Source organism: Ceratotherium simum, chromosome 8, assembly GCF_057802395.1.
Source record: "Ceratotherium simum simum isolate JZ-2026a chromosome 8, ASM5780239v1, whole genome shotgun sequence".
NCBI lineage: Eukaryota > Metazoa > Chordata > Mammalia > Perissodactyla > Rhinocerotidae > Ceratotherium > Ceratotherium simum.
Genome location: NC_141907.1, coordinates 32,853,197 through 32,880,680, shown reverse-complemented (window position 1 = coordinate 32,880,680; position 27,484 = coordinate 32,853,197). Strand labels below are relative to the sequence as shown.

Here is a 27,484-nt window from a genome sequence, read left to right as displayed (position 1 = left end):
CAGCTAAGTTTGCACACTCTGCTTCGGCACCCCAGGGTTTGCAGGTTCGGATCCTGGGCGCGGACCTACGCACTGCTTGTCAAGCCATGCTGTGGCAGTGTCCCATATAAAGTAGAGGAAGAGGGGCATGCATGTCAGCCCAAGGCCAATCTGCCTCAGCAAAAAGAGGACGATTGGCATCAGATGTTAGCTCACGGCTAATCTTCCTAAAAAAACAAAACAAAACAAAAAAACTCAGAATATTAAAAAAAAAAAAAAAATTTGAATGAAAGGGCCAGCCTGGTGGTGCAGTGGTTAAGTTCTCGCATTCCACTTCGGCGGCCTGGGGTTCACCGGTTTGGATCCTGGGAATGGACCTACTCACCACTCATCAAGCCATGCTGAGGCGCTGTCCCACAAAGAAGAGATACAACTCTACAACTATGATATACAACTATGTACTGGGGCCTTGTAGAGAAAAAAGAAAGAGAGGAAGATTGGCAACAGATGTTAGCACAGGGTCAATCTTCCTCAAAAAAAAATTTTTTTTGAATGAAAACAAAAATATTCTAGAATATTAACTGTTCATTACAGAACTATAGAACCACTACACTCAAAGTAGACATCACCAACACTTCTAATATTCAGTCAATCCTGATTTATTTAAAAGCAGAAAGTGATCAGAAACATAGGCTTTGAAGTCAAAGCCTATTATAGGTCTCAAATCCCAGCTGTGCCACTGAGATGTTTGACCTTAGACAAGTTACTTAAGTTCTCTGAGCTTAAATTTCTTCACCTATGAAACAGTGATAACTGTACTTACCTCATAAGATGTGTTGTAAGGATTGAATGAGAAAATATATGTAAAGCTCTAATAAGTAAAAACTCAATAAATGCTACTACTACAAATTCTGTTATATGATTTCTATTAAACAAATATTTGAATGCCTATTATATGGAACAACCTTGGTTATGCTACATAACCCACATTTACGATAATATTCATTACTGAAGATCTGCCTAATGAGGAAATAAAAAGCTATAAAGCTTCTTTCTGTATCTTACCACCCAATTTCATGGTCTAAAGTAGCTATAGACAGTTTATGAACACAAAGTTCAGCAAAGCTGCCTCCTTTCTTTTCTGTATGTCTTGAAATGATCACGTAAAGCTTTCCTGAATAAAGAAAATTAAATATTTGGAATATAGATAGCCTGTATGAAGACATATGAGTGAATGAAATCCTTAACAACAAACAGGGGAGAGGAACTTTTATAAAAAAAATAAACATTTTATCAGTCAGAAATTTCAGACAAGGTTCATTACAAATACCAAATGAAGGGTAACTGAGAGTCTATAGTCCATATAAGTTAGAGGCTTAACACCCTCGGTGTTTTATACGTTAAATTCTGACCTATATAACCTGTAACTTGGCTCTACTAAATCTATTTTAGGGAAAGAAAAAAGTTAGCTAAAATTCAGTAAGAAAAATCAGTCTAGATAAGTATCTAAATTTATTTTTTAAAAACTGCTATATATGCTAAGCCAGATGAAGTTACCTTCCATGTAGTTTATAGATGCTGAAGATTACTCTGATTTAATGTTTCAGATAAGTTCTAATACGCACAATATTTTGATACAGAAAAAAGTACTTGCCTTCATATGGTGTGTCTGGAGGTCCTGCTATTTCTCCTCTTAATTCTGTAAAATTCTCATCTACAAGATCTACTTTAATTTGATTTTTGCTCGTCTTAAAAATAAACAGAAAATAAATGTTAGTTATATCAGCAAGAAAAAAGCCTATTTTAAAATTTTGAAACCCCCTCTTTCATAAGCTTGATTATCTGCTCTAGTAAAAATAACTGTTGCTTTTCTAACACTAAATTAGCCAGTTTTAAGAATATTTAAAACAAAAAAACTAAGAAATTTTCACTTAAATGTTTTTAATGAAATAACACCACTTTGAACAATAGTGCAATGGCTTGTTGACTTTATAGGAATGTTTAGAGAAAAATAGCAGACACCTATTTTATATTTGCTAACTTCATGTATGTTAGATCCAAAGTGATAAATCTACTCATCTGTAGATACTATACCCCCAGGCTACATGGGTTCTATCCATATAAACAGAAAATTCAAGGTCATTAAAAGCCATTTACGCTATAAGCTCTTACTTGAACTATAGGATGACAACTCTACATAAACTTTAGGTTAACTAAATACTATACCATCCACCAGGATGGTGAAAGCTTTAAGCATCTAATTAACTTCCCTTTCTATGAAAATTCCTGAAGCCTAAATGCCTCACTAGAATCTTCTAATGCCTTCTTCAATTTGTTTTTCTGCTTAGTTTACTTCATTAGCAATCATCTACTTTTCAAAACAGACTTTTATTTTAAATTTATCTACATCTATTTATTTTGCACTTTACATTTCTCAAAGTACTTTCGTATCTATAGTATCACTTCAATCTCTCAGTCCATTCTCAGAGTCAATAGTGATGTTAAATGATTCAGAAAATCTGCCAGTGGGATTCACATTAACGTTCACAAGTACCTGTCTGCAAATGGGCTCTCCACTTATATTTTCTAACCTATACTAGTACCTTACTGGTCTATATTCCTAATACAGTAAGTCCTCTCCTTTTCTCAATTTTTTAAAATATAAATCCTTAATATACAAGTTATGTCTTCAATTTTGGGTTAGGAATTCATATCTTTACCTAAGTAATACAACATACCTACTCTTATGAAAGAAAGCCTCGTAAGATTTCAAGAGTAGAGCTTTTGCTTTAGAATTGATCTTAAACTTTTACTGGATAGAACAGTGTAAGAATTACTGCTTTACGGTCTTTGGCATCCTCTACTTACCCCCAACAGAAGATACTACTTTTATTCTCTTTCTAATAGTTCTAGTACAGAATGTTAAGTACAGAAAAAATATATAACTTAAAAAACAAATTTTAAAGATTTCATGACTCCTAATTAATCTTTTAATAAGAACATAGAATTAAAAAATTACCTCATGCATTTTAAAAAAGTGGTTTATTTCATAACCTTTTTTTACATTTGGGATTAAAGTATTTCATATTTTTCTGAAGATAATTTTACCACAAAATTAAAATTAATTATGAATATGCATCACGGGAAACTTCCTGCCTTAAAAAATCATCATCCTCAGTAATTGTGGTAGAGAATGAAATGTACAATTTCAGCAATGGTAAAATACCTTGTTCAGTATGCACAGAAATGAATAATGTCAAAATGAAAATCAGAGGCATCAGATTCTCACTGACCAATTTAAGAAGCCACTAGTTTAACTACAAACTTCCATTTCTCCCCTAAGAGTTCTAAGTAAAACAAGAGTAATTGGATCTTGCAAATCATCAATGCTCTCAAAGTTCTCTTTAGCTTCCCACAATACCCCCTTCCCAAAAAGAAGCAAATAACCCTAAAATGTAAGAATATTAGAGGACATGATTAGACTACAGTTTTGGGGAGGAGAGGAGGAGGTAACAGAAATTAGAAAAGCTGCCTTCTAAATTGCCTTCTACTGCCTGGGTAGTAAAATTCTAAATAATGTATTACTAATTTTCATACTTCTGTCCTTATTACTCCCAAATTATAATTCCGAGAAAAATGAGTCTTTTTCACTCCAGAGAAAGAACACTATCAGTATATGAAAAATTTACTAAATCAGCTCAAGAAAATACAATAAGCATGATGAATCGCATTATAAAGCATTCTATACGGTCTAGAGTCTTTATCCGCATACAACCAAAGATTTTTCTAAAAAAAAAAAAAAGGAAAGTTAAAGACAAAGATTTTTCACAGCTTAATTTTTCCATCATGCAACAATTATCCTTTATTACCTCCACAGTTTAATTCAAATATCCAGTTATTCCATAATCCAAAACTCCAATCCCAGTGCCCCCACAAACTAACAAACTCCCATTTAAGACTCAAGAACTGTAAGGAAGACATGGAAAATGGCAGAAGATGACAGACAGTATTAGAAAAGGCATGGCCTTTGGAGTCAGACAAATGTGAGTTGAGTTCTAGTTTCACCACTTACTTGTGGTGTTAATTCAGGTAAGTCACTTAACATCTAACTCTCAATTTTATTAGTGTAAAATGAGAATACATACTTCACAATTAAATGAGAATCTCCAGGATGGAAGTAGCATAGTTACCCCTTCCCTAACAATATTAATTACAAAAACCTTTGATTTCAAAGCCCTATTTTACAAAATTTATTTCACAGTTCTGTTTCCAGTCTAAGAATGGAAATGTAATTTCTAAAAATAAATAACAAAACAATGTGTTATTCATTTTAATTACTGCAACAACCAGGGAGGCTAATGCTTTTGGCCGAAACCTGGAAGAATTGTGTTATCACTGCACTACATTTTTTGTGAAGACACTGCAAAGTTGCTTTTCTATACTTTCTTCTCTCTATTCAGCTAAACACACCATGGGACCTCTGGTAGTCTTGGTTTTCCTGATGTTCCCTTGTGGCTCCAATGCATTTCTAACACATAAAAGGAAAAGAAATGAATAGAAGCTACAGCTCCTAGTAAACATTTTTTAAATAAACTATTTTATTAAGATATAACATACATAAAAAGTATGCAAAATAGCACACAATGTTAAAGCCAATTTAGATGTGGTAAATAAACAAATATTACTAACAAGCAACAGTGCAAAATTTATAGCAATTCTAATAGATTTCCAAAGCCAAGTCTCTTGGTGAATTGATACCATCATCACAAAATTCTTTCAAATAATTCCCAGGGCCGGGCCGGCCCCGTGGCTTAGCGGTTAAGTGCGCACGCTCTGCTGCTGGTGGCCCGGGTTCGGATCCCGGGCGCGCACCGACGCGCCGCTTCTCCGGCCATGCTGAGGCCATGTCCCACATACAGCAACTAGAAGGATGTGCAGCTACGACATACAACTATCTACTGGGGCTTTGGGGGAAAAAATAAATAAATCAAAAAAAAATAATTACAAAAATAATAATTCCCAGGGCCTACTGTAGGCCAGAAAGCAATTTCAAGTGTTAGTAAACAAAACTAAGTCCCTGCCCACTTGAGCTTACACTCTAGTGAGAAAAACTAAAAATTGAAAGATTTTATCATATAAGCACCAAGTATAAAATATATTGTTATTTAACCTGTTTAAAAGTTACTATGTGACCTTGACCAAGTTAATTAACCACTCCATACCTCAGTTTCACCTTCGGTCAATTGGGGATTATAATAGTACCTACTACATACAGTTCATGGGGGAATGAAATGAATCAATACAGTATATAGAACAATGCCTGCCACACAGTAAATGCTGAATGTACAGTAGCCATTTAACATTGCAATATGTTGACTTTTTATAATAATGTTAGAACAGAAAACCTCCACCTAAAGCAAATACTGTACTTTTTAAAGGATAATTTATCATATTAGTCTCACTTCTATTTATTCTGGAAAACTTATTTTAAAATAAAATTTAAAATCCAAATTTCAGAGAAGACAAATATAATTCTAACTGACCCCTAAAGGTATAATAATTCTCATACGCTATAAAGAAACTATTAATTTGTTTCCCAGTCAAATCACAACCACCAAAATTTAGGGGCATTGTTCACCATTATCATGCAAATAAATGTGAAATTCAATTTTTCATAATTTGTTGGAAATGAGGCTTAAAAGATTTAACAGTTGCCATTACTTTCTCATAATTTAATGTAAATGACTTATCTTTCCCCTACTATTCTAAGGCACAAGAAATAAGCAAGATTTCCACTTTCTAAGCAATAAAAAAAAGAAAAAGCTGAAGCTTGGGGCATGTCACCTCCCAAAGTACGGTTGAGATGGTAACTAAGAGACAAGAAGGACAATGAGAAACTGAGGCTATGGAGACACACTTACAGTCCTTACTAAAAACAAGTTCTAGACCAGTGCTGTCCAATAGAAATAAAACGTAAGCTACAAACATACTTTCAAATTTTCTAGTAATGACATTAAAAAGAGTAAAAGAAAACAAATTAATTTGAATTATATATTTACCTCCAAAATATAAAAAAATTATCATCCTAACATGTAATCAAAATTAAAACTTCTGAGATATTTTACATTTTTTTCAATACTAAGTCTTCAAAATCCACTGTGTAATTTACAATTATAGCACATTTCAATTTGGTCTGGCCAAATTTCAAGTCTTCAAAACCCACATCTGATAGGCAAATTCACAGATATAGAAAGTAAATTAGTGGTTGTTAGGGGAGGGGGGAGGGGGAAATGGAAAAGATCTGCTAATGGGTAAGCAATTCTTTTTTGTGGTGATGATATGTTCTGGAATTAGATAGTGGTGACAGTTGCACAACCCTGTGAACATACTTAAAACAAGTGAATAGTACACTTTAAAAAATCAAAAGTAATTTTTTAAAATGATGGACAAAAGTCCTATGTGACCAGCGGCTACAGTACTGGACAGTACAGCGCTAAAGAACCAGGAAATAATAGCCTTTCCAATTACAGCAACAGTGTGCCATTAAAATTTTACTTTCTGGAGTTTTGTCATCATACTTCACACAATCTACGACACAGAATAATTAAAGTTCTGAACACATTAATTCCATGAATATTTATTGAGTACTCACTATCTGCAAGGCAAACAGATACTGATGGTAAAATGACCAACCAGAAATGTTCATTCTAAGGTATTAAACAATGAATTATATAATTTTTAAATGAAGTACAGGAGATCATGAGAGTAATATTTAACAGAAAGAGAATCTGGAGGGTAAGAAGAGGCTTCTCCAAGGAAACTACCTTTAAAAGATTTAACTAGGCAAATCCAATGATAGCATTTCAGGCAGAAAATTCATCCTGTGCAAAACAGAGGCAAAGAAGGGCCTGGCATGTTTAGGAATTGAAAAGCCACCAAGGTGACTAGAATATACAGACTGAAAGAACAGAAACAAGACAAGGAAAGTAGGCAGGAGCCAGATTATCCAGAGTCATGAAGAACAAAGAGAAACATTTCAAGTTGTGACATGACAATCAGATTTGGGTCTTTTAAAGAACAAGCTGGCTGTAGTGAGGGAAAAAAATGCCTGCAGGGAGATTAAAGTAGATCGAGAGAAAAGTTAGGAATCCAGTGAGAATGATTAGAAAGTCCACTGAGATGAAAAGAAGTAGATGAACTAAGAGAAAGAGGAGGTAAAATTTATAGGACTTAGTTATTATATATTAAAAGTTGTATATCTTAAGGAAGTAACATGGTTCACTCTTATAGTTTTGCTTTTCCACCGGGTGGATGATAGCACAATAAACTAAGATAAGGTAACAAGAAATTGAGGAGTCAGAGTTTGGGGAAGAGGGAAAATCAAAAATTCAGTTTTGGACATTTTGAGAACAGGTATCTAATGAAAATCCAAAGGGCCAAGTAAACAATTGAAAACTCAGGTCTAGACTTCAGGAGTGATCTGGACTGAAGATACGATGACCAAGATGGGAAAGACTGGGATAGTCTGTTATCACAAGCACCAAAGGAAGGAAAATGTTTTAAGGAGAGAGTAACTAATGTTGCTGAGAGATTAATGATAATAACAATAATAATAGCTAATACTTACGTAACATCTCATAAGCAGTATTCTGACTCATACGTAATAACTCAACCTTCATAACAACCTTATGCATTTACCAATAAGGAAATTGAGATACAAACAGGTCACACAGCTAATAATTAGTGAAGCCTGGTTTCAAAAATGACTCATGAGCCAAGACATATACATTCTATTTCATTGACTCTAAGTTACCACCAATTATAGATTGCCCTGATGTATGCCAGTAAGAAAAAAATACCGCCACTTATACTATGACACAATATTTTATCATTTAAATTTTTTATTTTACTTACTCAAAGAGACTTTTAGACTTTACATACATCACTCTTAATCAGACTGCATAAAGAAAAAATAAGCATAATAATTATTTTCTTCACATTGAAAGCCCTGAATATGTTGTGTGTGTCTGTGTGTGTGTGCACAGAATACTTTCAAAAACATAAATAAGAAACTGGCAACAGTGGTTCCCTTAGGGTAGGAAAACTAAGAACTATGGATCTGGGGCAGACGGGAAACCATGGTGCTGCTTGAAAATTATTTTAAACACAAACATAACTTTTGCTGCAAAAAACTTTAAAAAGGCTGATGGACTGAGCAACAGGGAGGTCTTTGCAAAGTGAAAAGGTAAAAGCACCCACTGTAATTGACTAGTCCATGAAAGGTGAGGGAATGGAGATCACGATGAGAGATAACTCTTCCAAATTTTGGCTATGAAGGGGAAGTGAGAAATAAGGCAGCAGTTGGAGGAAGAATGAGGGCAGAAGATTGGTTTTCTTTACAACATAGCCATTAAACAGTATGTTTAAATGCTAGTGGGACAGCTATGATAGAAAGTGAGAGACTAAAAATAAAGATGGCAGATAATGTAATGAACAAGATGGAATGGGGTAGAATGGGTGAAATCCAGAATGAGAAGCATAAGTGACTGACTTAGATCAGAGAATGGAACACAAACTATTATCAGGAAAGAAAGAGAAAAAGATATATGCAGGTGAATGTAGCTGTGTAGGTTTCTTGCTTTTCTATCTTTGATGAACTCCTAACTTTTTTCCACCCTACTAGTGTGGACTATTTAAATCTTCAGGAATCAAGTCTTAATTGTGACCCCTGCCACAATCATCCTGATCTATCACAGTCTTTTAAGGCTCACTTATTGGGAGAGAGATTACAAATTTAAGAATAGGGTCTAAATTTAATTCATTACCTGGCGCATTTGTAAGAGCACAATACTTTTGAGAACTGGCTTAAACAAGCTTTAATTTGCAAAGGAAATACATGCCCAGAACAGGAATGTGCCTGAATTAAGATTTTCTGATGTTCACAATTACATTGCTAGACACACAGCAAGAATGACACCCACAGCCACATTTGTACACCACTTCACCTCATCTCGTGTGAGAGCAATCACCTTCCCTTCTTCATTTATTTGCTGAAGAAAGCTCCAATTCTGATGGGGCTACTGTAAAGCTACTGAAATCAAGACAGCATAGTATTGGTGAAAAAACAGACACAGACTAATGGAACAGAATAGGGAGCCCAGAAACAGGCCTATATTTATACAGTCAACTGATCTTTGACAAATGAGTAATTTGATGGAGAAAAAGGATAGTATTTTCAACAACTGGTGCTAGAAAACTGGACAGCCACATGCAAAGTAATCTTCTATTACATTTTACATTTTCTAAACTGGCAAAATTCTTAATACTCAATACTGTTAAGGTCGAAGTGATACCAATAAAGCTCAAAAACCCTTTTCTAAGGTAATACAGCAAAAAGTATTAACACCATAAAACTTGTCATACTCTTTAAACCCAGTATTCCCACTCTCAGAAACTACCTAAGGAAATCTTTCAATCCAGATAGAAGAGAACTATAATCATAACAGAACTCACTGAAGCATTATACACAATGAAAAACAATAATCTAAGTATCAAACAATTGAGAGAGATCTACAAAAATTATGGTGCAATTTAATAGAATGCTATGAACAAAAATAAATGAGTAGACTTCATGTTTCCAATTCAGCATGTAAAAACTTGGAAGTTGCCACTCCCATCCATAGAAGAAAAAAGCTGAACAAAATGAAAATCAACAACTCTTAGATTCATCAGAGAATTGAAGTCACAAGGCAAACCACTGCCCCCAAAACTGGAGAGCAGATGAGTAGAAAAAGAGAATCAAATGCTACCAGAACAAAAGCTCAAAAGCAACTCTGCATGAACCATTACCTGGGTAGGAAAACCTAAACTGGAATTAATGAAATGCTAGAGGCTCAGTGGGGATGAATTTCAGAGTGAAAAACTCCCAGGGGGCCCTCCCACTTTTATGAGCTTTTACCTCCAGGATCCTTAGCAGCTTTTCACATTAAAGATCAGAGAAAAATGCCCTCATGCTTCTGGCAGGGGGACGGGGGAAGTAGCTATTTTAAAATAAGCCCAGAGTATTCTGTTCTTCTCAACAAAGTCTGCCCTCAAGAGTCTGCCCTCAAGAAAAACTATTTCACCAGAGCCTAAAGGACAGGGGTTTTAACAGATCTAACTGATCCCAGGGAAGGGAAATACCTAACTCCAGCCCCTTCTAGCCTTCAATCTAACCTAAAGAGAAAGGAGACTAAGAAGCACTTTTGAAGGTCAAAGCTTAGGGGCATAGGCTCACTAAAAGATTGAGATTTAATCACAGGACTACAGAACACTTCCGCTGCCCCTAAACCTTACTTACACAACAAGTCATCTTCTGTATAAGATTACAATCCAAAGAACTGCGTGTCTCAGATCACTTAAGATGTCTCTTAGTTCCCAAAGACAACAGAGGAGACAAAAACAAGGATATGAGAGGAGATTTTAGTCTCTGACATCTACAGCTACAGCAAACAGTAAACAGAGCTTAATCCCTAGACAGATAAAAATAAAGTCTCACACTATAAGCCTATTTACCTCAGTTCCTTTTACCCAGTACATCATGACTGGCTTTCAAGAAAAAAATTACAAGGCAGAATAAGACAAAAAACACAGAACCAGACTCAGATATGGCAGAAATGCTGGAATTAGACTGAAAATTTAAAATTATGATTAATATGCTAAGTGCTCTAATGGAAAAAGTTGACATCCAAAACAGGTGGGTAATATAGGCAAAGATGAAAACTCTAAAAAAGAATCAAGAAATGCTAGAAATCAAAAACACTGTAACAGAAATGAAAAATGCCTTTGACGGGCTCATCAGTAGATGAACACAGACAAAGAAAGAATCAGTGAGCTAGAAGAAATGTCATGAAACTTCCAAAACTGAAATGCAAAGGAAAAACAAATGAAAAGGACAGAACAGAACATCAAAAAGGTGTAACATCAAGTAATAGGTATACCAGAAAAAGAAAGGAAAGGAAGAAATATTTTAAGCAATAATGACTAAGAATTTCTCTAAATTAATGACAGACACGAATTCACAGATCCAGGAAGCTCAGAGAGTACAAACCAGGATAAACCCCCAAAAAAAATCGACACCCAGGCGTATCATATTCAAACTGAAGAAAACAAAAAAACAAAGAAAAAAATCTTGAAAGAAGCCAGAGGGAAAAAACACTTTGCCTATGGAGGAGCAAACATAAGAATTACATCAAACTTCTCTTCAGAAACCACAGAAGCAAGTGGAGAATGGAGTGAAATATTTTAAATGTTGAAAGAAAAAGGCCACACCAACCTAGAACTCTATCCAGCAAAACTATCCTTCAGAAATGAGGGACAAATAAAGACTTCTTAGACAAACAAAAATTGAGGGGCTCTGTTGCCAGTAGATCTGATTTGTAAGAAATGTTAAAATTCTTCCAAAGAAGGAAAATGATACAGATCAGAAACCTGGAGTTTACATAAAGAAAGGAAGAGCATTAGAGAAAAATAATTGAAGGTAAAACAAAATCTTTAGTTTTTCTTATTCTTAATTGATCTCACAGATAACATTACGTTCATAATAATAACAACAACAAAGTATTTGGTGATGGTAGCTTATGGATAAGTGAAATAAGTGATAGAAATGTAATAATGGACGAGAGGGAGGAAAGATGAATTCTGTTATAAAATACGTGCACTACCCATGAAGTAGTATAGTGTTATTTAAAAGAGCACTTGTAAGTGTGTACAGCAAATCCAACGGCAACTACTAAGAAAAGTTAAATAAAAAATTGATATGCTAAGAGATTAAAATAAATGGAATCATAAAATGCTCAACCAAAACAAGATAAGGCAGGCAAGTGACGTCAGCATCATGGTGGAACGAGTTGTTCCCTTAGCCTCTCCTCTTTCAGTTATGACAAAATGGACACTCATTAACCAGCAGAGGATTCCCTGCACAGCACAACAAGACGTCTGAGAGATCCACGCAGCTATACAGCTGAAGGTGGTAGTACTGGATACCCGGGAGGCAGTGGAAATAGGTGATTCTACCCCCATCCAACTCCAGTGGCAGCAATCAAGGTCGTGGATGCTCACACAGTAGCTGGCGTGAGAAGAGGCAGGGACAGCTTGGCCTACATGAAAGCTTTCAGAGTTGCAGCCCAGACCACAACTGGTGGGAGCACTCTACACGAAGTGGCAGTGGCTCAGCCCCCATGTGGGCACTCGCCCACTGAACACAGCTCAGGCAAGAAGGCACCCTGCCCACTTAGAAAGTGCCCCGCCCACAGAACACAGCAACCCACGGGTGCCACTGAAGGGCGGCTCAGCCCCTAAGTAGGCATCCCTCCTGCTTAGCACACAACAGCTTAGCTGGTCCCCTGCCGAGCACAGAGGCCCCACCTACGGTGCCCAACCCGCTTGCTGAGCACATAGGCCCTGCCCATGTAAGCGCAACCTGCAGAGCGGCTGCAGCCAACCAGGCAAATGCACAGTAGCCCTACCCACACAACTTTCAGCAGATGGGGCAGGAGCAGAAGACATAGCTTCTGCCCCTACACAGTGGTGGCAGGTAGAATCTGCAAACTAATACTACCACAAATGTGCTGGCAAAGGATCACTTCATCTAACACCATGAAAAACTACATTAACCCTTCACAGCAGAAGAAAAATGACAAGTCTCCAGAAACCAATCTGGAACTCACAGAAATTTACAATCAAAATGACAGAGAATTCAAAATAGTTATCATAAAATAAACTCAACAAGTTACAAGAAAACTCAGTTCAATCAGCTCAGGAACAAAATTAACAAACAGAAGGAATACTTCCCCAAAGAGATTTAACACTAAAAAAAAACCAAACAGAAATTCTGGAGATGAAGAACACAATTAACGAGATAAAAAATAATCTAGAATCCATAAAAAATAGAGCTGATGTTATGGAGGACAGAATTAAGTGACTTAGAGGATAAAAATACAGAAATGCTTCACATGGAGAAGAGAGAACTAAGATTTTTAAAAAATGAAGAAATTCTTCAAGAAATAATCAACTCAATTAGGAATTATAGGTATTCCAGAGGGAGAAGTGAGGGAGCAAGGAACAGAGAGCTTGTTCAAAGAAATAATAGCAGAAAACTTTCCAAACCTGGGGATGGAACTGGACTTATAAGTATATGAAACCAATAGAACTTCTAATACATTAATGCAAAAAAGACCTTCTCCACAGCATATAATATTAAAACTGGCAAAAGGCAATGACAAAGAAAAAATATTAAGGGCAGCAAGGCAGAAGAAAATAACCTACAAAGGAATCCCTAATTGGTTTTTGGCAGATTTCTCATCGGAAACCTTACAGGCTAGGAGAGAATGGAATGACATACTAAAAATACTGAAAGACAAAAACTTTCAGTCAAGAATACTCTATCCAGTGAAACTATCCTTCAGATACGGTGAAGAAATAAAAACTTTCTCAGATAAACAAAAGCTAAGGGAGTTCGTCACCACTAGACCTCCCTTACAAGAAATGATGAAGGAAGCCCTCCTACCTGTAACAAAAAGGCTAAGGCTTACAAAACCTTGAGCAAGGAGATAGGAAGATGCAGAACATTGCAACTCTATATCAGAATAGGTTAGTAAACAATTATAACATAAAAGACAAAGGAAAGAAAAGCATCAAAAATAACTATAAATGGGCTGGCCCCATGGCTTAGTGGTTAAGTGCACGCGCTCCGCTGCTGGCAGCCCGGGTTCGGGTCCCGGGCGTGCACCGACGCACCACTTCTCCAGCCATGCTGAGGCCACATCCCACATACAGCAACTAGAAGGAAGTGCAGCTATGACATACAACTATCTACTGGGGCTTTGGGGGAAAATAAATAAATAAATAAAATTATTAAAAAAAAAAAATAACCATAAACAGTTCAATTTAGTCACAAACTCACCGCACAGAAAAGAACAATTTGTGGGGCCGGCCTGGTGGCGCAAGCAGTTAAGTGCGTGCGCTCCGCTGCGGTGGCCTGGGGTTCGCCAGTTCGGATCCCGAGTGTGCACTGATGCACCGCTTGTCAAACCATGCTGTGGCAGCGTCCCATGTAAGTGGAGGAAGATGGGCATGGATGTTAGCCCAGGGCCGGTCTTCCTCAGCAAAAAGAGGAGGATTGGCAGATGTTAGCTCAGGGCCAATCTTCCTCACAAAAAAAATAAACTAAAATTAAAAATTTAAAAAAAAAAAAAGAGGAACAATTTGTGACAAGAATAATTCAGAAGGGGAAGAGGAAAGGCATGGAAACTGCTTAGGCTAATGGAGATCAGAGGCTATCAGAAAATGGACTATTTCATCTATGAGATCTTTGACACAAACCTCATGGAACCACTAAAAAAGTCAGAGCAGAGCCACAAATCATAATTAAAGAGAAAACTAAGAAAACCATCACAGAAAACCACCAAACTGAAATGGCACTCAGAAATCCAAGGGAAAAAAAACAATGGAAATATAGAACCACTGGGAAACAAGACATAAAATGGCAGTATTAAGCCCTCATATCAATAACCACTCTAACTGTAAATGGATTGAATCCTCCAATCAAAAGAGATTAGAGTGGCTGGGCGCATTAAAAAACAAGACCCAACAACATGCCGCCTCCAGGAAACACATCTCAGCTCTAATGACAAACACAGGCTCTGAATGAAGGGATGGAAGACAATACTCCAAGCAACCGGCAAGCAAAAGAAAGCAGGTTTTGGGGCCGGCCTGAGTGGCTTAGCAGTTAAGTTCGAGCACTCCACTTTGGCAGCCCAGGGGTTCGCGGGTGCAGATCCCAGGCATGGACCGACGTACCACTTGTCAAGCCATGCTGTGGCAGCGTCCCATACAAAGTAGAGGAATATGGGCACGGATATTAGCCCAGGGCCAATCTTCCTCAGCAAAAAGAGGAGGATTGGCAATGGATGTTAGCTCAGGGCTAATCTTCCTCACACACACACACAAAAAAGAAAGCAGGTATTGCCCTACTTATATTAGACAAAGCAGACTTCAAAATAAAATGACAATGAGAGACAAAGATCAGCAGTATATAATGATAAAAGGGACACGCCACCAAAAGGACATAACATTTATGAATATATATGCACCTAACACAGGACCACCAAAGTATATAAAGCAACTACTAACAGACCTAAAGGGTGAAATTCACCACAACACAATAATAGTAGGGGACCTCAACATGCTACTGAACAACCATTGGATCAATGAAGAAATCAAAGGAGAAATCAAAAAATACCTGGAGACAAATGAAAATGAAAATACATCATACCAACTCTTACAGGATGCAGCAAAGCAGTTCTAAGAGGGAAATTTATAGCAATACAGGCCCACCTCAACAAACAAGAAAAATCTCAAATCTTAAACTACACCTAACAGAACTAGAAAAAGAAGAACAAAGTCCAAAGTCAGCAGGAGGGAAATAATAAAATTTAGAGCAGAAATAAATGAAACAGAGGCTAAAAAAAAAAAAAAACAGTAGAAAGGATCAATGAAACTAAGAGCTGGTTCTTTGAGAAGATAAACAAAATTGACAAACCCTTAGCCACACTCACTAAGAAAAAAAGAGAAGGCTCAAATAAGATTAGTATTGAAAGAGAAGAAATCACAACAGATACTATCCACAGAAATACAAAGGAGTAGAAGAGAATACTATGAAAAACTATATGCCAACAAACTGGATAACCTAGAAGAAATGGAAAAATTCTTAGACTCATACAACCTCCCAAAACTGAATCAAGAAATAGAGAATGTAAATAGACCAATCACAAGCAAAGAGATTAAAACAGTAATCAAAAATCTCCCAAAAAACAAAAGTCCAGGACCAGATGGTTTCTCTGGAGAATTTTACCAAACATTCAAAGAAAATTTAAAATACCTATCCTTCTCAAAATATTAAAGAAGATGAAACACTTCCTAACCCATTCTATGAGACCAACATTACCCTGATACCAAAACCAAAGACAACACAAAGGAAAATTACAGGCCAATATCACTGATGAACATAGATGCAAAAATCCTAAACAAAATATTGGCAAATTGAATACAGCAATACACTGAAAGGATCATACACTATGATCAAGTGGGATTTATACCAGGGATGCAGGGATGGTTCAACATCCACAAATCAATCAATGTGATATAGCACATTAACAAAATGAGGAATAAAAATCACATGATCATCTCAATAGACACAGAGAAAGTACTTGACAAGATCCAACATCCATTTATGATAAAAACTCTCAATAAAGTGGGTACACAAGAAAACTAACTCAACATAATAAAGACCATATATGACAAACCCACAGCCAATATCATACTTAAGTAACATTAATCCAACTCTATCAATAATAATTTTAAATGTCAATGGTCTAAATATAACAAAAGATAGATATTGTCAGAGTGAATAAAAAAAGATCCAACTATACGTTGTCTACAAGAAACCCACTTTAAATATAAAGACAGATATATTAACAGTAAAGGGATGGAAAACTATAAAACTCTAAGAAGAAAACATAAAATAAAAGCTTTGTAGCATTGGATTTGGCAATGATTTTTTGGATATGACACCAAAAACACAGGCAACAAAAGTAAAAATAAACTGGACATCAAAATGAAAAACTTCTGTGCATCAAAGGACACAATAGACATAGTGAAAAGGCAACGTATGGAATGGGAGAATATATTTGCAAATTATGTAAACACCAAAGGGTTAATATCTAGAATATATGGAGAGCTCTTAAACTCAATAACAAAAGACAAATAACCCAATTTAAAAAATAGGCCAAGTACTTGAACAGACATTTCTCCACAAGATATACAAATGGCCAACAAGCACATAAAAGGATGCTCAACATCACTACATAACTATCATTAGGGAAATGCCAATCAAAACCACAATGAGATACCCACCTCATACCCATTGGGATGGCTACTATCAAAAAACTGAAAATAACAAATGTTGGCGAGGATGTGAAGAAACTGGAATCCTTGTGCACTGCTGGTGGGAACGTAGAATGGTACAGCCACAATGGAAAAACAGTATGTTGGTTCATTAAAAAATTGAAAATAGAAATCCTATATGATCTAACAATTCTACTTCTGGGTACATACTCAAAAAATTTGAAGCAGTCTTTTTTTTTTTTTTTTATTGATGTCTTAATAGTTTATAACATTGTGAAATTTTGGTTGTACATTTTTGGCACAGTGTTAGATAATTAGCACACCCATGTTCATGGCAGCATTATTCAAAACAGCCAAAAAGTGGAAGCAACACAAGTGTTCACTGACAGATAAATAGGTAAACACAACATAGTATACACATACAATGGGATATTATTCTATTCAGCCTTAAGAAAGAAAAAAATTTGACACGCTACAACATGGATGAACATTGAGGACATTATGCTAAGTGAAATAAGCCAATCACAAAAACACAAATACTGTATGATTCTACTTACAGAGGCAGAAAAATAAAATGGTAGCTGCCAGGGGCTAGAGGGAGAGAAGGATAGGGAGTTATTGTTTAATGGGTACAGAGTTTAAGTTTTGCAAGATGCAAAGATTCTGAAAACTGGTTGTGCAACAATGTGAATGGTTAAGATGATAATTTTTATGTGTATTTTATCACAATTTTGAAAAAAAGCAAAGGGATAGAGAAAAGTATACCATGTTAACACTAATCAAAAGAAAGTTGAAGTGGTCATTTTAATTTCACAAAAAGCAGACTTTAGACCAAGGAACATTACCAGAGATAGAGGGGCATCACATAACGATAAAGAGGTTAATTATCCAAGAATACACTAAAAATCCTTAAAGCGTATGAGGATAACAAGAGTTTCAAAATACATGAGGCAAAAACAAGAGAACTACAAGGAGCAGTAGATGAATCCACTATCATAGTTAGAGATTTCCAACATCCCTCTACCAGTAATCGACAGATCCAACAAGCAAAAAGTCAGTAAGGACATAGTTGAACTGATCCGCACCAACAATCAAAGTGGATCTAACTGACATCTATAGACTACTTCATCCAACAGCAGCAGAATATACATTCTTCTCAAACTCACACAGAATATTCATTAGATAGACCATATTCTGGGCCATAAAACACACCTTACAAATCCAAAAGAACACATATGATACAAAGTATGCTTTTAGATCACAATGGATCTAAATTACAAATTAGTGACAGAAAGATAGATGAAAAACTTCAAAATACTTGGAGATTAAACAATACACTTTCAAATACCACAAGGGTCAAAAAAGACATCTTAAGAGAAATTCTGAAATATTCTGAACTAAATGAAAACAAAAATACACTATCAAAATTTGTGGGATGCAGTAAAAATAGTGCTTAGAGGGAAATTTACATTGAATGCATATATTAGAAAAGAAAAAAATCAAAATCAATAATCTAAGATTGCACCTCATAAAACTAGAAAAAGAACACACAATTAAATACAGTCATGTGCTGCTTGATGTTTTGGTCAACGACAGATCACACATACGACGGTGTCCCATAAGATTAGTACCATACAGCCTTAGTATGTAGTAGGCTATACCATTTAGGTTTGTGTAAGCACACTCTATGATGTTTGCACAACAACAAAATTGGCTAATGACACACTTCTCAAAAGGTATCTCTGTCATTAAATGACACATGACTGTACAAAGTAAGGAAAAAAAATTTAAAAACTGGAGAAATCAATAAAATTGAAATCAGGAAATAAACAGGAAAAAAACTAAATCAAAAGCTGGTTCTTTGAAAAGATCAAGTAAATTAATAAACATCTAGACAGGTTAACTAAGAAAAAAAGAGAGAAGACAAATTACTAAATATCAGAAATGCAAGGGGGGCCATCTTTACTAATCCCATGGACATTAAAAGGATAAAGGAATATTACAAACAACTCTATGCTCTCAAATTTGATAACCTAGATAAAGTGGATAGATTCCTTGCAAGATACAATCTGCCAAAACTCACACAAAGACAGACTATCTGAATAGGATTATATCTATTAAGGAAACAGAATTAATCATTAATAACTTTCCAAAACAAAAAGCACCAGCCCCAGATGGTGTCAATGGTGGAATTCCACCAAACATTTAAGGAAGAAATTACACCAATTCTCTACAATCTCTTTCAGAGTATAGAAGCAAAAGGAATACTTCCTACCTCATTCTACGAGGCCAGCATTACCCTAATACCAAAACCAGACAAACACATGACAAGAAAACTACAGACCAGTATCTCTTATGAACATGGATGCAAAAATCCTCAACAAAGGGGCCGGCCCCGTGGCTTAGCGGTTAAGTACGCACGCTCCGCTGCTGGCGGCCCGGGTTCAGATCCCGGGCGCACACCGACGCACCGCTTCTCCGGCCATGCTGAGGCCGCGTCCCACATACAGCAACTAGAAGGATGTGCAGCTATGACATACAACTATCTACTGGGGCTTTGGGGAAAAAAGATAAAGAAATAAATAAAAATTAAAAAAAAAAAAATCCTCAACAAAATATTAGCAAATCAACTCCAACAACATATAAAAAGAATTATACAACACAACCAAGTGGGATTTATCCTAGGTATCCAGGGCTGGTCCAACATTCGAAAATCAATTAATATAAGCCATCAACCACATCAACAGGCTAAAAAAGAAAAACCACATGATTGTATCAATACACGCAGAAAAACCATCTGACAAAATCCAACACCCATTCACAATAAAAACTCTCAGTAAACAAAGGTCTTTCTCAACTTGATAAAGAATATCTACAAAAAACCAACAGCTAACATCATAATGGTGAGAAACTCAAAGCTTTCTCACTAAGATCAAGTAGATAGAAGGATATCCCCTCTTACCTCTCCTTGTCAACATCATACTGAAAGTTCTAGCTAATGCAGTAAGACAAGAAAAGGAAATAAAAGTGTACAGAGAAGGAAGAAAAAAATAAAACTGTCTTTGTTGACAGATGACATGATCATCTATGTAGAAAACCTGAAAACACTGACAAAGTAATTTCTGGAACTAATAAGCAATTATAGCAAGGCTGCAGAATACAAGGCTAATATACAGGTCAATCACGTTCCTATATCCCAGCAACGAACAAGTAGAATCTGAAATTAAAAACACAATATCATTTACATTAGCACCAAAAAAATGAAATACTTGGGTATAAATTTTTAACAAAACATATACAAGCACTATATGAGGAAAACTACAAAATTCTGACGAATATCAAAGAACTAAAAAAAATTGAGGACTGACACTACCCAACTTCAAGACTATAAAGCTCCAGTATCAAGACAATGTGGTACTGGCCAAAGAACAGACAAAAAGATCAATGGAACAGAATAGACAGCCCAGAAATAGATCCATATAAATACAGTCAACTGATCTTTGACAAAGGAGCAAACACAATACAGTGCAGCAAAAACAGTCTTTTTATGGGCCAGCCTGTTGGCATAGCAGTTAAGTTCACACACTCCGCTTGAGTGGTCTGGGGTTCACGGGTTCGGATCCCGGGCATGGACCTACACACTGCTCGTCAAGCCATGCTGTGGCAGCATCCCACGTGCAAAACAGAGAAAGACTGGCACAGATGCTGGCTCAGTGACAATCTTCCTCAAGCAAAAAAAAAAGGAAGACTGGCAACAGATGTTAGCTTTAGGCCAATCTTCCTCACACACACACAAAAAAATTTACATAAAAACATAGTCTTTGGGGGCCGGCCCAGTGGCATAGTGGTTAAGTTCACACGCTCTGCTTTGGTAGCCTGGGGTTTGCAGGTTCGGATCATGGGTGCGGACCTAGGCTTGCTTATCAAGCCATGCTGTGGCAGGCATCCCACATATAAAGTAGAGGAAGATGGGCATGGATGTTAGCCCAGGGCCAATCTTCCTCAGCAACAAGAGGAGAATTGGCAAGAGATGTTAGCTCAGGGCTAATCTTCCCCACAAAAAAAAAAAAAAAAAAAAAAGGTCTTTTCAACAAATAGTGCTGAGACAACTAGATGTATGTATGCAAAAAAAATGAATCTGGACACAAACCTTACACTTTTCACAAAAATTAACTGAAAACGGATCACAGACCTAAATGTAAAATACAAAAGTACAAAACTCCTAGAAGATGATAGGGAAAAACCTAGATAACCTTGGGTATGGCTATGACTTTTTAGATACAACACCAAAGGCACAATCCATGAAAGAAATAATTGATAAGTAGGACTTCATTAAAATAAAAAACTGTTCTGTGAAAGACAATGTCAAGAGAATGAAAACAAACCAGACTGGGAAAAAATATCTACAAAAGACATATTTGACAAAGGACTGCAATCCAAAATACACAAAGAAGTTTTAAAACTCAACAATAAGAAAAAAAACCCAATTAAAAAACGGGCCAAAGATTTTAACAGACACTTCACCAAAGAACATATAGAGATGGCAAATAAGCATATGAAAAGATGCTCCACATCATATATTATCAGGGAAATGGAAGTTAAAACAACAAGATACTAAGAATAGCCAAAATCCGGAACACTGACAAGACCAAATGCTGGTGAGCAGGTGGAGCAACAGGAATTCTCATTTACTCCTGGTGGAAATACAAAATTATACAGCCACTTTGGAAGACAGTTTGGTGGTTTCTTACAAAACTAAACATACTCTTACCATATGATCCAGCAATCACGCCCCTCGGTATTTACTCAAAAGAGTCCAAAACTTAAGTCCACACAAAAACCTGCACGTGGATGTTTACAGGAGCTTTATTTATGACTGCCAAAAATTGGAAGCAACAAGATATCTTTCAGTAGGCTAATGGATGATAAACAAACTGTGGTACATCAAGACAATGGAATATTATTCAGCAATAAAAATGGCTGTCAAGCCAGGAAGAGATAGGGAGGAAACTTACACACATATTAGTAAGTGAAAGAAGCCAATCTGAAAAGGCTACATATTGGGTGAGTCCAACTATATGACTTCTGGAAAAGCAAAATATGGAGAGTAAAAAGACCAGTGTTTGCCAGGGGTTGGGGGGGGTGGTGAATAGGCAGAACACAGAGGACTTTTAGGGCAGTGGAAACTACTCTATATGACACCGATGATGAATACATGCCATTTGTCCAAATCTATGAAATAAACAACATCAAGAGTGAACTCTAAGGTAAATTATAAACTTCAGGTGATTATGATGTACCAATTTAGGTGCCTCAATTATAATAAATGTACCTACATGTTAGTGGGGGATGTTGGTAATAGGGGAGACTATGAATGCATGGGGGCAGGAAGTATGAGAAATCTCTGTACCTTCCTCTCAATTTTGCTGTGGACCTAAGACTGTTGTAAAAAAAATAAAATCTTCAAATAAAAAAAGTAAATGAGTACTAAATAAACATTCAGAAGTGTTCATAAGAAAAAACAAGACATGATATTTATACTATGATTACAACTACACAAAATAAATCTGCAGAATAAAAATTAGAAAGGAGACTGTAAAAATGAAAGAAAGCCTTTGCATGTTTTTGAGACAAGTGGAGAAATCTGAATGTGGACTTTATTACATGGTATCAAGAAATTTTAGTTAATTTGTTTGATGTAATAATGATGGTACTTTGTGCCAAGAAAAAAGAGATTCACACATACTGAGAGTATGAAAGACATTTACATGTGAGGCTAAAGAGACAAGATGACTTGGATATGCTTTAACATTCCTGAATAAAGAAAATGCCAAGATGAAAATTATCCTTGAGCCACTAAAATATTTTCAAGATCTGGAGGATCTGAAACTATTCGTTATTCAATTACCCTATCCACTAATCAATTACCCTATCCGCAGACACAACAGAGGCATGAAATAAGTTTTTGAGGAACTAGTACATCAGAATATTGACAAATGTTTAATGATATTAATATATCTAAACAATAATAAGTTTAATAGGTTCACAGAAATGAAAGGCATTCTGTTAAAGTTACCTTACAAACTGTTTTTAAAGAAACAGAGTTTATGCAAAGAATAAAAACGAAGATAAACACAGAATGAAAGAAGCACAAAGTTACCATTCACCGGCCTGGGTCTGGGTCCCGAGTGCAGACCTACACCACTCATCAGCGGCCGTGCTGTGGCGGTGACTCATACAAAAAGAGGAAGACTGGCAACAGATGTTAGCTCAGAGCAAATTTTCCTGGGGGGGCAGGGGGGGGGCGCGGGATCAAGTAATCATTCCATACAAGGAATACATACTTAAGTCTAAAAGACAAAAATGGGTAAAAACTCAGCAAGTCTGAGGAGAACAGTAAGAACTGATCTCATATCTCCTAAAAAGCATTGAGAAACAAGCACATCAAAAATACTATAATAGCTTGGCTAACATCAGAAAAACAAGCAGAAATACAAAAAGTAAATATAATTTTAACCAAAGACATCATTTCCTAATAAAGTGAACAAATAACCAATGAATTAAGAAGTAATTTATTAATACAACAGAAAAGCTTGCAGGTACACTAAGATAATTTAAAAGGACAACTCATCAAATATATACATTTTCACAAAATAACTGAGCATCTTCTAGGGGAACACAAAATTACTCTGGTAAATAAAACTGGCAACAAAACATGTTCATATCACAGAGTAATTAAAGAAAAAAAAAAAGGAAGTCAGCATATGGCCATTTAAAAATGCTCAAGTAATTTGTTCAGAAATAGCATAATAGGCCGGCCCTGTGGCTTGGTGGTTAAGTGTGCGCGCTCCGATGCTGGTGGCCTGGGTTCGGATCCCGGGCGCGCACTGAGGCACCACTTCTCCGTCCATCCTGAGGCCGAGTCCCACATACAGCAACTAGAGGGATGTGCAGCTATGACATACAACTATCTACTGGGGCTTTGGGGGGAAAAAATAAATAAATAAAATCTTAAAAAAAAAAAAAAGAAATAGCATAATAAAACATTACAAAATCAAAAGTAAAAATTTATTTTGATACGTATTTTTAATTTCTATTAATCAAAATTAATGACAATCTCCTGTCAAAATCTAAATGACTATAAAACTCTTCTACTTACAAATTAGTTAAGTGCCAAAAGGCTATTCTTAGATCTCCTTGTTCACAAGTCCTGTGATACCGCAAAAGCTTTCCTTTACAACAACCGTCATCATCACACAGAGCTAAAATACTTTTAGTGTGGCTGTACTCTTGTTTGTATTAATGAAAGTTCATAAACTGGAAGTTTCTATATTTTCTAAATATATAAATGCACAGAAAAAGTTGTTAAAGGTTCCCTCTGGAAGAGAGGATTAGGATTGAGAGGAGAAAGGAAACAGTGAATGGATGTTTAAAACTTTTACTCTGCATATTTCTGTATTTGGAAATATTTTAACAATGAGTCCCTGTATCCTTAAGTAATTTATTATTTTTTATTTTATTTATTTTTTTATTAATTTTTTTCCCCCCCAAAGCCCCAGTAGATAGTTATATGTCATAGCTGCACAGCCTTCTAGTTGCTGTATGTGGGACACGGCCCCAGCATGGCCGGAGAAGCGGTGCGTCAGTGCGCGCCCGGGATCCGAACCCGGGCTGCCAGCAGTGGAGCGCGCTCACCTAACCGCTAAGCCACGGGACCGGCCCTCCTTAAGTAATTTAAAACAACTTTTTTTAATCTTCCAAATTCCTGTATCACCTAAGAAAATTTAACATGGAATTTAAAAGGGTACAACGTACTGAAAGCAAAAAAAAAAAAGAAAGAAAGAATAAAATTAAAGAACTAAAACAAAAGGGAAGAAAAACAATGGAACCAGTGACCCACTGAAATAAAATAAAATGAAATAGAAAAGTCATGGGCTCAACTGACAAAAACTAGAAAATAAGTAAATTAAAGGCAGGAAAAAAGAAAGAAAACTAAAAATGAGGTAAACAGTACCCTAGATTTACTACATATTAATAACAGATCATAAATAATAAATGTAATGCATTATATTAAGAGTTTTTTTTAAAAACACCTAAACTGACAAAAATTTTTACTATGAACACAACATTAAGACAGGAAAAGAAAAACTCACAAAAAATGTCTTTTAGTAATCACTCTCCTAAAAGTCACCTTATTCTTAAACATATATCCCTATTTACAAAGAATAATTCCATACTGTTTCAAAACAATCAAAGGGATAGAATGATTACAAACACATTTTATAAGCAAATATGGCTTTGATTCTCCAAACTTACCCACCACAATTCTGAACAAATATACAGGCTAATCTCACTAAAAAGATACACAATTCTAAACAAAATCTTTGGTTAACATACCATAACAAATCTAAAGTACTATTCACTATGACCAAGAGGGGTTTATTTCAGGAATTCAAGAATGATTTAATTCCATAAAAACTTTTATCAAAAAGGTATTCAGAAATGCCTTAATTTGACAAATATAGATCTTAATTTAACAAAGAACATATATTTAAAATTGAGACAAAATTATATTTTCCTTAAAAAAGGGAAAAGAATATCTGTCATCACTGCTACCACTTTATCTTTCCACCTAAACACAAAGTATTATAAAATACAACACAAATTTATTTTGCATAAATGTTATTTTAACCACAAGAATTTCAAAGAACAGAGACAAATCTCAAATTACTTCTGAAGCTGTGGCTTGACGTTCCCAGCCTCCAGAACCATAAGAAAATTAATTTCTGTTGTTTATGCCACCCAGTATTTTGTTATGGCCACGCCTGGGCTGACTAAGACATCCACACACTGACAACAATAAAAAAAAGAGAAAGGGGAAAATCATTTGTCACCATTGGAGGTGACTATTACACCAGTTGATGATGGAAAGCTCTCCTTTCTGGAAAAATTCCAGCTAAATAAATATAAAGTTGACAAGAAAATCAACTTTCTGCAACATCCAAGGAAATAACTGATTCAGGCAAAGATCATCAATGGATGATGATCTTTATCAGGTGAAAGGATGTTGGAGAATAAGATATTTGCAAGCTACCAAAGTATGAACCCACAATTTACTTGCTAACTGCAAACGGAATAAAACACGTTTACAAAGAGATCTTGCGGCTCCCACCTTAATTAAACGATTAAACAAGTGACCTAGCATCACTAACAGTGAAACAACCTGATGTTACACATCTATAAATATGATTCAATATGAAGTATACAACATTACACTTGGAGTCTTCTTGCCAAAAACGTTTAACCTGAATCTAGCCAAACCTATACACCTAAACTCCCAGTTTATAAGAAATATAAGTTAAAGCACTCCAGTGAGGAATTCTCTGGGATTTTCAGCATCAATGAGATAGAGGGGAAAAAAAAAGAAGGGTGTATGTGAGAGAACCACTGTAAATTTTAAAAGATTAAAAATTGAGGGCCAGCCAAGTGGCATAGTGGTTAAGTTTGCGTGCTCTGTTTCGGCGGCCCAGAGTTCACGGGTTCAGATCCTGGGTGAGGACCTACACACTGCTAATCAAGCCACGCTGTGGTGGCATCCCACACACAAAACAGAGGAAGACTGGCACAGATGTTAGCTCACGGACAATCTTCCTCAAGCAAAAAGAGGAAGATTGGCAACAGATGTTAGCTCAGGGCCAATTTTCCTCACCAAAAAAAAGAAAAAAAAAGACTAAAAATTATATTCATAGGCAATTGGTAAACCTTAAGTGGACCCTGCTTCCAAAAAAACAAAAAAAAGAAAAAGCTATAAAAGACATTTTCAGTTAACTGGGGAAATATGAATATTAGATACCAAGTAATTAACAATTTTCTTAGGTAGGATAATGATATTATGGTTATGCAAAAGAATGTTATCTTTAGGAGACCTATGCCCAAGATTTTGGTAGTGAATTATCTTCCTAACAGCAACATTAACAATTGTTGAATCTCGGTAGTAGACACACAAGTATACTGTTCTTTCAATTGTGCCATTTGAAAAGTTTCTTAATAAAAATTTAAATAAAAGGAAAACATAAAACGGGAAAGTTTATTCTTCTATTTGACTTTTAAAAAAAAAAAAGATTGTATTAATGGTGAGAATATGATGAAATGGTCTGCCTCATACAGTGCCAGTGCTAGGGTAATTTACAACAACCTTTCTAGAAAGCACTGTGATCATAAGAGTATGAAAAGTTCAGATACTATGACCCATAATGTTTTTCCAGAAATCTTAGAGAAATAAACTCAGATAAAAATTATGTAGAGATAATTCCATTCAGTATATATATAGTGAGAAAAAATACAAACAACTTATAAATGTTCAACAAAAGAATGGTTTAGTCAGGCAATATTAAATATATAAATTAAATACTATTTAATTTAATTGTTATTTAATTTAAAAGAATTTTAAAAGAATATTTAATGCCTTAAACAAAACACAAGATATAGTAAGAGAAAAAAAGGATACAAAACGGTACACATACGAAGATCCTTATGTGGTAAAAAGAAAAAAAGAATGTTA

At 35.7% G+C, this 27,484-nt stretch overlaps 1 protein-coding gene across 1 annotated transcript in view; it reads right to left on the bottom strand.

The window, feature by feature from the left end:
• Positions 1 to 27,484, bottom strand: part of UBE2K (ubiquitin conjugating enzyme E2 K) — a 68,360-nt gene that overhangs the window by 27,199 nt on the left and 13,677 nt on the right. Inside the window, exon 2 of the mRNA XM_004418993.3 lies at positions 1,634 to 1,727. Coding sequence (XP_004419050.1) covers positions 1,634 to 1,727 — 94 coding nt within the window. The remainder of the gene's footprint in view (positions 1 to 1,633; positions 1,728 to 27,484) is intronic.